The 15347-nt window shown below is 39.0% G+C and overlaps 1 protein-coding gene across 7 annotated transcripts in view; it reads left to right on the top strand.

The window, feature by feature from the left end:
* The window catches only part of NINL (ninein like), a 193973-nt gene that overhangs the window by 63119 nt on the left and 115507 nt on the right, over positions 1 to 15347 (top strand). For 5 of the 7 annotated variants that reach the window (XM_053890484.1, XM_019437193.2, XM_019437194.2 and 2 more), the window contains exon 2: positions 4449 to 4577. The exons of the other annotated variants lie outside the window; for them this stretch is intronic. In XM_053890484.1, coding sequence (XP_053746459.1) covers positions 4571 to 4577 — 7 coding nt within the window. In that variant the 5' untranslated portion in view covers positions 4449 to 4570. The remainder of the gene's footprint in view (positions 1 to 4448; positions 4578 to 15347) is intronic. 7 annotated transcript variants of the gene reach the window in all.

Below are 15347 nucleotides of genomic sequence, written 5' to 3'. Positions count from 1 at the left end.
ATGGCAATGAGAAAGAACGAAATATGGCCCTTTGTAGCAACGTGGATGGAACTGGAGAGTGTGATGCTAAGTGAAATAAGCCTTAGAGAGAAAGACAGATACCATATGTTTTCACTCTTATGTGGATCCTGAGAAACTTAACAGAAACCCATGGGGGAGGGGAAGGAAAAAAAAAAAAGAGGTTAGAGTGGGAGAGAGCCAAAGCATAAGAAACTTTAAAAACTGAGAACAAACTGAGGGTTGATGGGGGGTGGGAGGGAGGGGAGGGTGGGTGATGGGTATTGAGGAGGGCACCTTTTGGGATGAGCACTGGGTGTTGTATGGAAACCAATTTGACAATAAATTTCATATATTGAAAAAAAATTTTTTTTAATGTTTCTTTATTTTTGAGGCAGAGAGAGAGAGAGACAGAGCTCAAGCAGGGAAGGGGCAGAGAGAGAGGGAGACACGGAATCAAAAGCAGGCTCCAGGCTCTGAGCTGTCAGCACAGAGCCCGATGCAGGGCTTGAACTCACAACAGTGAGATCATGACCTGAGCTGGTCAGAGGTTTAACCGACTGAGCCACCCAGGTGCCCCATAACTTGTATTCTTTTTAAAATAAGTTGTCATCCTTTGCCTGTTTTTAAAATGTAGTGGTTTGTAAGCACTCTTTATAAAATAAGAATATTAGCATTTCCTTTCTGGTTCTGTATATTTTATGAGATATCTGCCTGTTATTTTAAATTTTTCACAGCTTTATTGTTAGAGAATTCCATAAGGTTCACTCATTTAAAGTGTATTCTTTATGGTATTGCACAATTATTGTCATAATCAAATTTTAAAACATTTACATCACCCCAAAAATAAACCCTGTGTCTCTAACAGTAATTCCCCATTCTCCTCATACCCACTCCTTACGTCCTATAGGCCTAGACTAGTCTTCTTTCTTTCCCCATAGAATTACTTATTCTGGACATTTTATCTGAATGAATTATATAATCTGTGGTCTTTTGGATCTGGCTTTTTCACTTAGCATAATGATTTTGAGGTTCATTTTGTTGTAGCATGTATCAGGACTTCATTCTTTTTGACTGCTGATGAATTCTGCTGGTGGGTGTACTTTGTTTTGTTTATCATCCATCAGTTGATGATTCAACACTTGGGTTAGTTCCATCAGTTTGCTCTTAGGAATAATGCTGCTGTGAACATTCATGTGCAAGTTTTTGTCTAGATGTATGTTTTCATTTCTCTTGTGTATGTATCTAGGAGTAGAATTGCTGAGTCGTATAGTAACTCTATGTTTAACCTTCTGCAGGATTGCCAAATGATCTTCCAAAGTAGCTGCTCCATTTTAGATACCTCTTAGCAATGTATGAGGGATCCAATTTCTGCACATCCTCTCCAGTGCTTATTTTCTGTCTTTGTGAGTGTAGGCATTCTGGTGGGTAGAAAGTGGTTATTATATCTCAGTGTCATTTTCATTTTCATTTCCATAATGACTAAAGATCTTGACTTGAGCATCTTTTCATGTGCTTTTTGTCCATTCATGTATCTTCTTTGATGAAATATATGTTAAATTTTATACTGATAAACTTCTGTCTGTAGAGGCTGGCCCAATTTATATTTCCATCAGCAAAGCCTAGAGTTCTATTTTCAACAGTGTGCCAATTCATATGTTGAAGCCCCACTGAACTAATGAAGTTAAAATAAGGTCATGTATTGGGCTCTAAGACAGTATGACTAGTGTCCTTACAAGAAAAGGAGTTAAGGACACAGACACACATAGAGGGAAGACCATATTAGAATACAGGGAGAAGAAGGCTATCTGCAAGTCCCAAAGAGAGAGTCCTTAGAAGGAACCAACCCTGCTGTTATCTTGAGCTTGGATGTGTAGCCTCCAGAACTGTGGGAAAATAAATTTCATTTATTTTTTATTTTTTTAAATGTTTTTTTGTTTTATTTGAGAGAGACAGAGACAGAGTGTGAGCTGGGGAAGGGCAGAGAGAGAGGGAGACACAGAATCCAAGGCAGGCTCCAGGCTCTGAGCTGTCAGCACAAAGCCCGACGCGGGGTTCGAACCCACAAACCGTGAGATCATGACCTGAGCTGAAGTTGGCCGCTTAACTGACTGAGCAACCCAGGTGCCCCTAAATTTCATTTGTCTTAAGGCACTTAGTCTGTGGTAATATACAAAGTAATATACAATCTGATAAGTGAAAAGTCATGTCTCCTTGTCTCTTTTGGTAAATACTGTTAAGTATCTCCTGTTTGTTGTATTTGTAAGTAATCTAGATCCTTTGCTAGGTTACTTAGGGTAACCTTATTTATTTTGAGAGAGAGAACATATGCATGTGATCAGGGGGAGGGGTAGAGAGAGAGTGGAGAGAGAATCCCAAGCAGGCTGCACACAGAGCCCAACATGGAGCTGTATCTCATAACCGTGAGTTGTGAAATCAAGAGTTGCATGCTTAACCAACTGAGCTACCCAGGCGCTCCTCTTTTGACTCTTCATTCTTTGCCTCTTAGAAATTTTAACTTTCATGTAGTCAAACTTCCCACTCTTATAAGAATGATGCAGAATTTATATTTTATTCTAGTTCTTTTACAGATTGAGTTTTTCTTGGTTTAAATTTCTGGTTCTTCTGGAATTTACTTTGCTAAAAAGAATGAGATAAGTATCCAAATTTATTTTCTTATATACAGCTAATCAGTTTTTTTGACAGCACTTTCTTGATAAATTGTTTTGTCCTTTGATATACAATATCACTTTTATCATATGCTAGATATGCTGTATATATTTTGAACTATTTTTTAGGCATTTTCTGTTCTATTTTTGTTCAGTGACTCTTTTTCTCTAGACTTTCACTAGTATTACCTTGTTTAAATTACTACAGCTTTATAACTGTTTTAATATTTCATAAGGCTAGTCCTCTCTTACTCTTCTTCCTTTTCAGAAATATCGTGGCTATTCTGCTCGTATATATGAACCTCAGAATTAACTTGTTTATATCCCCAAAATACCCCCATTGGTATTTTTATTGGGTAAACATTAAATGTGTAGATGAAGGAGACTAGATACTAAATAGTCAGCCTCCTTATGCAATAACATGGTGTGCCTTTCCATTTGTTAACGTCTTTTGTCAGGAATTTACTGATGCAGGTTTTACAGATTTCTTTTTTTTTTTTTTTTGAGGAAGATTATTATTTTTTTAAATATAATTTGTGTCAAGTTGGCTAAATACAGTGTGCTCTTGGTTTGGGGGATAGATTCCTGTGATTCATCGCTTACATATAACACTCAGTGCTCATCCAAACAAGTGCCCTCCTCAATGCCTACCACCCATTTCCCCACTCTCCACCTCCCTCCCCGCATCAACCCTCAGTTAGTTCTCTGTATTTAAGACTCTCTTATGGTTTGCCTTCCTCCCTCTCTGTTTGTAACTATTGAGGAAAATTATGTTTTAATGTAATAATGAAATAAAAGACAATTTTATTTTATGATAAAGAATATATAATTATACATCAGACAAAATGACATCATTCATAAAGTATCACAAATGTGAAAATTATTATAAAGATGAGGAAAATAGATTTCATCAAATTTCATTTTCTCCAAAGTAACATAGTTATTTGATGCAAAGTAGTACCTGGGTTCCTGTAAATGGCTTTTCTTTTCTTCTACTTATTCTCTTTATTTCATGTGTCTATTCTAAGCCCATAAACTTTAGGATCAGACTTTTGTTTCTTTTAATGTGTTATTTTTCTTGTTTTACCCATGATTATGTATATACTTAGGGGCTTACATTATTGGGAATAGTCTAAGGTAAATGAGTAATGAGGATAAACTTGATCTGCATTATCTGTCTTCTGAGAGCACTCAGGGGTTTCATCCTCAGCCCAGTGATGCCATGCTTGTCACTCCTTCTAATGAGTGCTGAGGTGGGCATTCAGGTTCGTATATTTTTAATGGATCAGTTGGGACCCAGTTCTCCTTTATACTCTGACTAACCTATATCAACTCTGGATTTTTCTGATAATTGTTTCTCTCCAGGTCCAGATCTAATACATTTCTTCAGATTATTTTTGTGTATTTATTGTAACATAAATAGATTTTTTCTTCATTATATTAACTGATTATTATCTGACTATAGGAATAAAGGCTATTAACTTTTTTGTTATTAGTTTTATACCCAGGCAGATTAGTGAATAGCTTTCATTCTGATTATAAAGCATTTGCTAATAAATTTGAATCTTTAAAAAAATGCTTGTGACAAATGTAGCAATGAGTGTTGGCCCTTGTCAGATTATGAAGACTACCAGAAATTTAAGAAGAAATCAGTGCTCTGCCAAGGCTGGGGTCACTGGGGAGCCTTTGTCCTCCATGTCATCTGCATTGTCCCTCCAATTCCTGAGGTAGACAATTGACATTTTGGTATGGTGGTATTATATGAAGTTCTTTCTATCACAGATAATGCGAAGGTGTGTGTGGTGCTAACAGATTGCCACCCCAGCCGGTTCCAGTGTAGGCCTCTGCAGAAGACACTGGCCCAACAGTGTTACACTCACCCATTTCTGGAACTCAGTCCCATCATGGCAGGTATATGTACAAGGCACACATTTCAAAAACAGACTCCATGTGAAAGAAAAAGCCCCAAATACTTGTGAATACAACTTTGTCTTATTTTTGCAGATATCCATTACTGTTAGCAGTTTCTGCCTATCTGGTGGTTTTCCTGTGTAGATCTTCTTGGATTTCTTAAAATGATGATTCACCTGGATTAAGTCAAGCATCTTACCAGTTGACAAGTCAGGTTTTCTCTTGATTGGCTATATTTTCATGCCCAACCAGTCTCTCTCACCTGTAGCACAGACTGGATGTCTCTGGATGAGACCACAAGGTCCACATCTGTGTTATCCCAATCAGGTCCCCTGCCCCAACATGGCTAGATGCTCCCTCTGCTGGCAATGCCATCTGTGCCCCAGGCCCTTGTTAAGTCAAATTGCATTTCAGCACTCTCCTCATTTACATTTATTTCTGCCTTGGAATCTTGGCAGCAAAATCTTGCTACTAAAATACTGGTTTCAAGAGAGCAGCATCTAGAACCTGACATATAGAAGGAACTTAGGAAATGTTTGTTGCATAAATCCTTCTTAATAAAATCTTTGACTTCATTCTCTTCCATACATAAAAGATGAAATTCATTCTTAAAAAACTATTAAATCTGTACAGTTCTGCTTGGGCTGCCATAACAAAGTACTACAGACTACAAACAAACAAGTTTATTTTCTCACTGTTTTGGAGACTGGAAGTCTGAGATCAAGGTGTCAGTAGGATTGGTTTCTAGTGAGACCTCTCCCCTTGGGATGCAGATAGCTTCCTTGTTGCCCTGTGCTCACATGGCTTGTCTTTGCATGCTTGTAGGGAGAGAGCAAGCTCTCTAGTGTCTCTTTTAAGGACATTAATCCTGTCAGATCAGTGCTTCACCCGTATGAGCCCATTTTACCTTAATTACTTTTTTAGAAGCCCCATCTCCAAATACGTCACACTGGTGGTTAAGGCTTTAATATATAAATTTGGGGGGGGGGGGATACAAACATTCAATCCATAGTAATATCTTGGCCACTTTATGTTGTAAGTTTTGTTTTTGTTTTTTTAATAAAAATAGTCAAATTCACATTATGGTGATGGCTTAAGAAATTATCTAGAATCTCTGGGAAGTTCTAAAGTTGAGCTTGGAAGGTACTACTGTGGCCTGAATGTTTGTATCCTCCCCAAATTCATATGTTGAAATCCTAACTCCCACGTTTGATGGTATTAGGAAGTGGGGCCTTTGGGAGGTGCTTAGGTCATGAGGGTGGAGCCCATGAATGGAATTAGTGCCCATGTGAAAGAGGCCCCAGAGAGCTCCCATGTTCCTTCCACCATGTGAGGACACAGCAAGAAGGCGCCAGCCTATGAACAAGCAAGTGGGCCCTCACCAACACCTGACCCTGCTGGTACCTTGGTCTTGGACTTGCCACCCTGCAGGACTGTAAGTCAGAAGTTTTTTGTTGTTTATAAGCTACCTGGTCTGTGGTATTTTGATAGAACAGCCTGACTGGACTGATAGATGCGATCCCCAAATACACTGTTCCTCACATGCAGGCTTCTTAATATCCCCAACTATTACAGTTTCCTGAAGAGCTTTTTGGAAGCTTAAGGACAAGCCCAGAGCATTCTGTTGAGTTTAGAGTATTTCCAATTCAGTCATTTTTATTCTTTTTATTTCTCCATGAAGATTGCTGCTAAAATATGGTTTGATTTGATTTAAAGTTTGTTCGTTTTTGAGTAATCTCTACACTCAAGGTGGGGACTCAAGGTGGGGCATGAACTCTACAACCCCAAGATCAGGAGTCACATGCTCTTCCAACTGGACCAGCTTCTGATTTGATTTTACATGATTTGTTAAATGTCTTTTATCCCACTTAATTGGATAGTGTCCTACTCTGTAGTGTTTTTAAGAAGCAAATTTAGGCTGAATTAGGTGTGAGTGTGTTTGTCCAGCATGAAGTTATTGGGGCTTACATGTCCTATTCTGAAGGTAAAACACTCTGGGGGATGTAAAGGACCCATAGCTGCTGGATGTATAATTTTAGAGATTGTCTTGGGGAAGGGGAGTAGAAGTGGCTTTGGGGAAAGTTTGTGGGTTTCTTTTGTTTTCCTAAATGCTTTCTGGGGCTTCTCATTTCTTATTTAGGCCATTTATTTTATTTACTCTTTTGGGGAGTGTGTTTCTTCAAGCCCTGTCACACCAAGAGGGAATTCACCACAAAGCAGGTACTTGCCATGCCAGGATTCAGACCAGCATTTAACATTTTCCTCTTAACTGAACTTGAAGTATAACATTACATAACAAAAGTGCACAGATAATAATGAATTGTCACAGAGTTAACATACATGTATAACCACCATCCCAGTAAAAAGAATAGAATATCACTGACTACCTCCTTATATGTTGTCCTATTTATTTTTTCCTTTCTACTGTCCTCTATCTTAACTTTTAACACCACAGAGTAATTTTTCCTGCTTTTGAATTTATTGTAAATGGAATCATGCAATATGTCTGGCTTCTTTTCATTATGTTTGTGAGATTCACAAACAGGTTGTTGTCATTGCCATGCAGTTCATTCTTCAACGTTTTTTATTTATTTTTGGGACAGAGAGAGACAGAGCATGAACGGGGGAGGGGCAGAGAGAGAGGGAGACACAGAATCGGAAACAGGCTCCAGGCTCCGAGCCATCAGCCCAGAGCCTGACGCGGGGCTCGAACTCACGGACCACGAGATCGTGACCTGGCTGAAGTCGGACGCTTAACCGACTGCGCCACCCAGGCGCCCCGCCATGCAGTTCATTCTTTACCATTGTTTTATAGTTTTCCAGAATAGATCACAAAGTATTTATTTTTACCTTTGATAGATATTTTATAGTGCTTTTTTTCCTTTTTTTTCTATTTAAATTTTAGTTTACATACAGTGCAATATTGGTTTCAGGAGTAGAATTCAGTGATCCATCACTTATACACAACACCCAGTGCTCATCATAAGTGTCCTCCTCATACCCATCACCCATCTAGCCCATCTCCCACCCACCTCCCTCTGTCAACCCATAGTTTGTGCTCTACCAGTAAGAGTCTCTTGTAGTTTGTTTCCATCTCTTCTCTTCCCCCCACCTTTCTATATGTTCATCTGTTTGTTTCTTAAATTCTACATATGGGTGGAATCATACGGTATTTGTCTTTCTCTGTTTGAGTTATTTCACTTAGCATAGTACATTCTAGCTCCATCCAAATCATTGCATATGGCAAGATTCCATCCTTTTTGATGGCTGAGTAATATTCCATCACACACACACACACACACACACACACACACACACACACACACACCACCACCACCACCACCATCATCATCATCACCATCATTATCATCATGTTTATCTATTCATTAGTTGATGGACATTTGGGCTCTCTCCATAGTCTGGCTATTGTTGATAAAGCTGCTATAAACATAGGCTATGTGGAGCCCTTCAAATCTGTATTTTTGTGTTCTTTGGGTAAATACTTAAAAGTGAAATTGCTGGATCATAGGGTAGTTCTATTTTTAGTTTCTTGAGGAACTTCCATACTGCTCTCCCGAGTGGCTGCCCCAGTTTGCATTCCCACCATTAGTGCAAGAAGCTTCCTCATTCTACTCATCCTCACCAACACCTGTTTTTTCTTGTGTTAATTTTAGCCATTTTGACAGGTGTGAGGTGCTATCTCCTGGTGGTTTTGATTTGTATTTTCCTGATAATGAGTGATGTTGAGCATCTTTTCATGTATCTGTTAGCCATCTGGATGTCTCCTTTGGAACGTGTCTATTCATATCTTCTGCCCATTTCTTAACTAGGTTATTTGTTTTTTGGGTGTTGAGTTTGATAAGTTCCTTATAGGTTTTGGATACTAACTCTTTATCCGATATGTCATTTGCAAATATCTTTCCCCATTCTGTCGGTTGCCTTTTAGGTTTGTTGATTGTTTCCTTCACTGTGCAGAAGCTTTTTATCTTGATGAGGTCCTAATAGTTCATGTCTGCCTCTAGAGACATGTCTAGGAAGAAGCTGCTATGGCCTAGGTCAAATAGGTTGTTGCCTGTGTTCTCCTCTAGGATTTTGATGGTTTACTATCTCATATTTAGGTCTTTCATCCATTTTGAATTTATTTTTATGTCCGGTAGAAGAAAATGGTCTAGTTTCATTCTTCTGCATGTTGCTGTCCAGTTTTCCCAACAGCATTCGTTCTGTTGGGAACAGTTTCTGTCCCAAGAGACTGTCTTTTTTCCATTGGATATTACTTCCTGCTTTGTTGAAGATGAGTTGATCATATAGTTGCAGGTTTGTTTCTGGGTTCTGTATCCTTTTCCACTGATCTGCATGTTTGTTTTTATGCCAGTACCATACTGTCTGGATGACTATAGCTTTGTAATATAGCTTGAAATCTGGAATTGTGATGCCTCCAGTTATATTTTTCTTTTTCAGAATTGCTTTGGCTATTCAGGGTCTTTTGTGGTTCCATACAAATTTTAGGATTGTTTTGTTCTAGCTCTGTGAAAAATGGTGGTGGTATTTTGATAGGGATTGCATTAAATGTGTAGATTGCTTTGGGTAGTGTAGACATTTTAACAGTGTTATTCCAATGCACAAGCATGAAATGCTTTTCCATTTTTTTGTATCCTCTTCAGTTTCTTTCATAAGTGTTCTGTAGTTTTCAGAGTATTGATCTTTTACTTCTTTAGTTAGGTTTATTCCTGGTATCTAATTGTTTTTGATGCATTTGCAAATGGGATTGATTCCTTGATTTCTTTTTCTGCTGCTTTGTTATTGGTGTGTAGAAATGCAACCAATTTCTATACATTGATTTTATCTCCTGTAACTTTGCTGAATTCATGTATTAATTCTAGCAATTTTTTGGTGGAGTTTTTCAGGTTTTCTACATGAAGTATCATGTCATCTGCAGATAGTGAAAGTTTGACTTCTTTCTTGCCGATTTGGATGGCTTTTATTTTCTTTCTTTTCTTTTCTTTTCTTTTTTTTTTTTTTTTTGTTGTTGTTGTCTTATTGCTGAGACTAAGACTTCCAGTACTATGGTAAATAGTAATGGTGAGAGTGGACATCCTTGTCTTTTTCCTGACTGTAGGGGAAAGGCTCGCAGTTTTCTCCATTGAGGATGATATTAGCTGTGGGTCTTTCATATATGGCCTTTATAATGTTGCGGTATGTTCCATCTATCCCTACTTTGTTGAGGGTTTTTATCAAGAAAGGATGCTGTATTTTGTCAAATGCTTTTTCTGCAGGTATTTACAGGATCATATGATTCTTATCCTTTCCTTTATTAAATGTGGTGTATCACATTGATTGTTTTGCAAATATTGAACCAACCCTGCAGCCCAGGAATAAATCCCACTTGATCATGGGGAATAGGTGAATAATTCTTTTAATATACTTTTGAATTCAATTTGCTAGTATCTTGTTGAGAATTTTTATATCCACGTTCATCAGGGATATTGGCCTGTAATTCTTCTTTTTAGTGGGGTCTTTTTCTGGTTTTGGAATCAAGATAATTATGGTTTCATAGAATGAATTTGGAAAGTTTCCTTGTATTTCTATTTTTTTGAAATAATGTGAGAATAGGTATTAACTCCTTTTTTTTTTTTTAAGTTTATCTATTTTGAGAGAAGAGAATGAGATAAAGGTGTTTCATGTATGAGCAGGGCAGGGGCAGAGAGAGAGGGAGAGAGAGAATCTCAAGCATACTTCACTGTCAGTACAGAGCCTGACATGGGGCTCGATACCATGATCCATGAATTCATGACCTGAGCTGAAATCAAGAGTCCGACACTTAACCAATTGAGCCACCCAGGTGCACCTTCTTCTTCTTCTTTTTTTTTTTTTTCTTTGAGTTGATTTTATTTATTTATTTTGGGGGGGGCAGAGATAGAGGTAGAGAGAGAATCTCAAGCAGGCTCTGCTGTCAGTGCAGAGCACTTGGGCTTGAACTCACGAACTCTGAGATCATGGCCTGAGCGGAAATCAAGAGTCAGACACTTAACCAACTGAGCCACCCAGGCACCCCTGTTGGGAGATTTTTGATAACTGATTGAATTTCTTTGCTGGTGATGGGTCTGTTCAAATTTTTCTATTTCTCCCTGTTTCAGTTTTGGTAGTTTGTGAGTTTCTAATAATTTGTCCACTTTTTCCAGATTACTTAGTTTGTCGGCATGTAATTTTTCATAGTATTCTCATAATTGTTGTATTTCTTTAAAAAAATTTTGTTACGGTTTATTTATTTTTGAGACAGAAAGAGACAGAGCTTGAGTGGGGGAGGGGCAGAGAAAGAGAGGGAGACACAGAATCCAAAGCAGGCTCCAGGCTCTGAGCTGTTGGCACAGAGCCGAACGTGGGGCTTGAACCCACAAACCGCGAGATCATAACCTGAGCTGAAGTCGGCTGCTTAACCAATGAGCCACCCAGGCTCCCCTAATTGTTGTATTTCTGTAGTGTTCGTTGTGATCTCTCCTTTTTCATTCTTCATGTTATCTATTTGGGTCCTTTCTCTTTTCTTTTTGATCAGTCTGGCTAGGGGGTTATCAATTTCATTAATTCTTTTGAAGAACTAGCTCTTAGTTTTGTTGATCTATCCTACTGGGATTTTTTGTTTCTGTATCATTTATTTCTGCTCTAGTCTTCATTATTTCCCTTTTCTTCTGGCTTTAGGCTTTATTTGTTCCTTTTCTAGCTCCTTTAGGTACAAGATTAGGTTGTTTATTTGAGACCTTTCTTGCCTCTTGAGGTAGGCCTGTATTGCAATATACTTCCATTTTAGGAATGCCTTTGCTGTATCCCAAAGGTTTCATTTGAACTGTCGTGTGTTCATTTTCATTTGCTTCCATGTACTTTTTTAATTTCATCTTTAATTTCCTTTTAGCCCATTCATTCTTTAGTAGGATGTTCTTTAAGGTCAATGTATTTGTGGTCTTTCCAAATTTTTTTTTTTGTGGTTAACTTCAAGTTTCATAGTGTTGTGATCTGAAAATATGCATGGTATGATCTCCACTTTTTTGTACTTGTTGAGGGCTGAAGTGTAACCCAGTTGATGAATATTTGGGTTGCTTGTAGTTTTTGGCTACTATGAATAATGCTGCCTAAGAAAGTTTGTCATTTGGTGCATAAATCCATGCATTTCTGTTGAGTATATACCTAGGGAGTTAGATATTCATGTCATAGGATGTATGTATGTTTTTAGGTTTGGTAGGTAACACTGAACAGGTTTTTTAAAAATTTTGTGCCATATATACCCCCATTAACAAGAACGAAGCATTGCAGTTGCTCCATGTCATTACCAGCATGTGATGTGATCAGTCTTTTATATTTTAACCAGTGGTTGGTATGCTGATAAAATTTTAACAACTGCCCCTCTCCTAGAAGTCCTAGGTGGTAGCACTTGCCAACTATTGTGGTGTAAATACTCCCACCAGAGCCGATTTTAAGCTACCAACATGATGTCCTTGAGACAGAATCGGACAGAAGTGTGCATAATGAGCTTTCACCAGTTGGTATGAGCAGCGACAGCCACCTGATTATAGCCATTTGATGCCTTTTGACAGCCATCAAAGTCTAAGACAGGAGAGGATAGTGGGAAATAAAATGTTGGTCATTGAGCATATAGTTCAAAGTATCAGCAAGGATTTACAGTGAATATAGGATCTCAGTTGGAGGCCAAGACAGGGAAACTGCCACACATGCTTTGAATGGCAGGGAAGGTGGTGCCTTAGAAATAGGGCCCTTGTATGCTCCACCCATGCTCTTCAGCCTACTGGGAGGTTCCTCATCTGTAAAATGGGTTGATTGAGTTGTACTCTCTGGGACCTCCTTCTGACTCTGATATCCTGAACATTGTCCTCAGACTGAGGATCACAGGCAAAGTAAGAAAACAATTTTTCCAGGGAAAATTTGGATTGAATAACAAAGTTAGAGAAATCACTTGTGAAACATTCAGTAAGAGTCCATATGCAGGAAAAGATAGAGAATCTTTGTGCCAGACCTGCTCAAGGTTAAAAATTCAAGTTTATACTTACTGAGATAATGAGCTCTGTTACTCATCACCTTGGTTAAATAGCCATCTACAGTTTTAAAAAATGCAGCTTGAAGACAGGTCTGTTTATTTAAAAGTTCATTGTGTCAAGGAAGATTGGGCAAGGATGTTTAGACTGAATATAAATTCTTTTGGGGAGCGCTTGGGAATAAGAAATCTGTTTTAGCAAATGCCCTTCAACTGTGTTCACCTTGGTTCCTTTAGGAAGAAAAACTGTCACTGCTTATTTCATGCAAATGCTGTTTAATATTTGGGTAGAAGTAGAGAACTAAGTTTAGGAATTCTAGTATAAAAAGTAAAAACTCCAGCGTGTGTGATTCAGAACAGGGAAACTTCTCCTAAGGACCATACACCTCAGCCAAAGACCTTGGCCTTGGTATTGAGGTGGTTCCTGAAGCTTCCAGATAAACCATGTTTCTACTAACTGAAATTGTTTATGCCAGGGCAGCCTTTCAGTAAAGTCAAATCACGCAACTTTTTAATCTCTGTATCTTGTTATTTCATTGGAATTAAATTCCTTGAAGAATAGTAGATATAGAGTGAAACTAATGAAAGATACAATCCTGTGCTTCATGATGTACAGTCTGAAAATAAATAGATTAGACTGTGGACCATTAGCCCTGTGTCCAAACTTCATGGTCTTATGTGGATGCTGGTGAGGCCAGAGTGCTGGTTTGCCAGGGCAACTTATTTATTTTTGAAGGAGAGAGAGACAGAGCATGAGCAGTGGAGGAGCAGAGAGGGAGACATAGAATTTGAAGCAGGCTCCAGGCTCTAAGCTGTCAGCACAGAGCCCGATGCGGGGCTCGAACTCACGAACTGTGAGATCATGACCTGAGCCGAAGTCAGATGCTTAACCGACTGAGCCACCCAGGTGTCTCTGCCAGGACAACTTAGCATCACTGTTTTCCTGTTCAAATTCTGTATGAGAAATCATGCTGGTCAGCAAACAGAGGTGAGAGTGTCTTGTGAGATAGATGAGTGTGGCTTTGTTCCCACTGCCAGACAGGGTTTCCTCTTACATCTTCCATGCCAGCCAGAGGTTGCTGCCTGGGGTACTCTTTTAAGAATCCTAAGGTCTGGTCTCAGCACAGAGCAGAGAGCATGCTTGCAGGTAGAGCAAGGGCACCACCATTCACACCCCTGCTCCAGGTGTCAGGATGGTGAGGGCATACTACCATTATGACACTGTGCTGTACTGATTGACTCTGGTTATATGTAAAGAATACTGCATTCACTTTTAAAGTGAATTTGAGTTAACTGATTTCTCTTCAATATAGAATTTCCAAAGTTGAAGCAGTCTTTGAGATCATCTGATTTTATGTCCTTATTTTACACCAGAGGAACTGAGGCCCAGACAGCTAGTAACAGTCAGGCTGAGGTGCTTGGCCCTTTTGACTAGACTATGCTGCTGCCTCAGACAGGGTGGTTGGTTTGTATTCTTAAATGAGGGCATGTGTATATTCCATCCATCACACCTGATTCCACACTTGAGAGCAGAGAACATTTCTTTTATATCTCTTTGTATTCCACTGGATTGTCTAGGATTTCCATAGAGTGGCTATTGAGTAATTGCTTATTCCTTCAAAAAGCTTTTTATCAACAAAACCTATAATATGATGCCATTCCCACCCCCCATCACATTGGAAAAAAATTGATAACATGTTGTATTGCCTAGGGATGGAGGAACAGGCACTTTACTCATTACTCATAGGACTCATTACTCATTTACTCATTACTCATAGGACTAAGTTGGTGTCACTTCTGTGTATGTCAGTTTAGCAATCTGTCAGAATTAAACAAAGACATGTTCATGACCCAGAGGTTCCAGTTCTAGGAATTTTTTCTTCAGAGGTGGTTCACCGCAGCATTGTTTATAGTAGCAGAAGATCAGAAACAATGTAAGTGTCCATTGACAGGGGGCTGATCAAATTAATTATCACACAATTGTAAAATGGGGCAATAGGTGCCTCTGAGGAGGGAGTGACGTGGCAGAATTGTGGCTGAGCTAGGCTGAGATCTCACAGATGTGGCAGCAGAAGGGACTGATGTGGCTACAGCCTGAGAGCTGTAATAAAAGTACCACAGATGGGGTGACTTGAACAACAAACACATTTCTCACAGCTCTGGAGGCTGGGAAGTCCCAAGATCAGGGTGCTGGCAGATTCTGTGTCTGGGGATGGCCTGCTTTCTGATTTATAGATGGCTGCCTTGTTGCTGTGTCCTCACATGGTGGAAGGGGTGGGGGAGCTCTCTGGGGTCTCTTATATAAGGGCACTAGTCCCATCGATAAGGGGTCTAGCCTTATGACCTAATCACCTCCTAGAGGCCCCACCTCCTAATACCATTGCATTGGGGTTAGGATTTCAATATGACTTTTAGGAGGCCAAAAACATGCAGTCTGTAACATTTACCCATTCACCACTGAAGGGCATCTTGGTTGCTTCCAGGTACTATCAGTTATGAATAAAGTAGCTATAAACATCCGTATGAAAGTTTTTGTGTAGACATAAGTTTTCACCTCATTTGAGTAAATACTTGCTGGATCATTTTGTAAGAATATGTCAGTCAGTTAGTTTATTATTAAAGTATAGTTGACATACAATGTTAGTTTAGTCTCAGGTGTACAACAGTGATTCAGAAACAATTCAGTAGCAATTCAGTACATTACTCAGTGCTCACCATGATAAGTGTAATCA

The sequence above is a fragment of the Panthera pardus genome, unplaced genomic scaffold (genome assembly GCF_024362965.1).
Source record: "Panthera pardus isolate Hobbes unplaced genomic scaffold, ASM2436296v1 HiC_scaffold_25, whole genome shotgun sequence".
NCBI classification, from domain to species: Eukaryota; Metazoa; Chordata; class Mammalia; order Carnivora; family Felidae; genus Panthera; species Panthera pardus.
The sequence above is the reverse complement of the archived record's forward strand: the minus strand, read 5'-3'. Positions and strand labels throughout refer to the sequence as shown.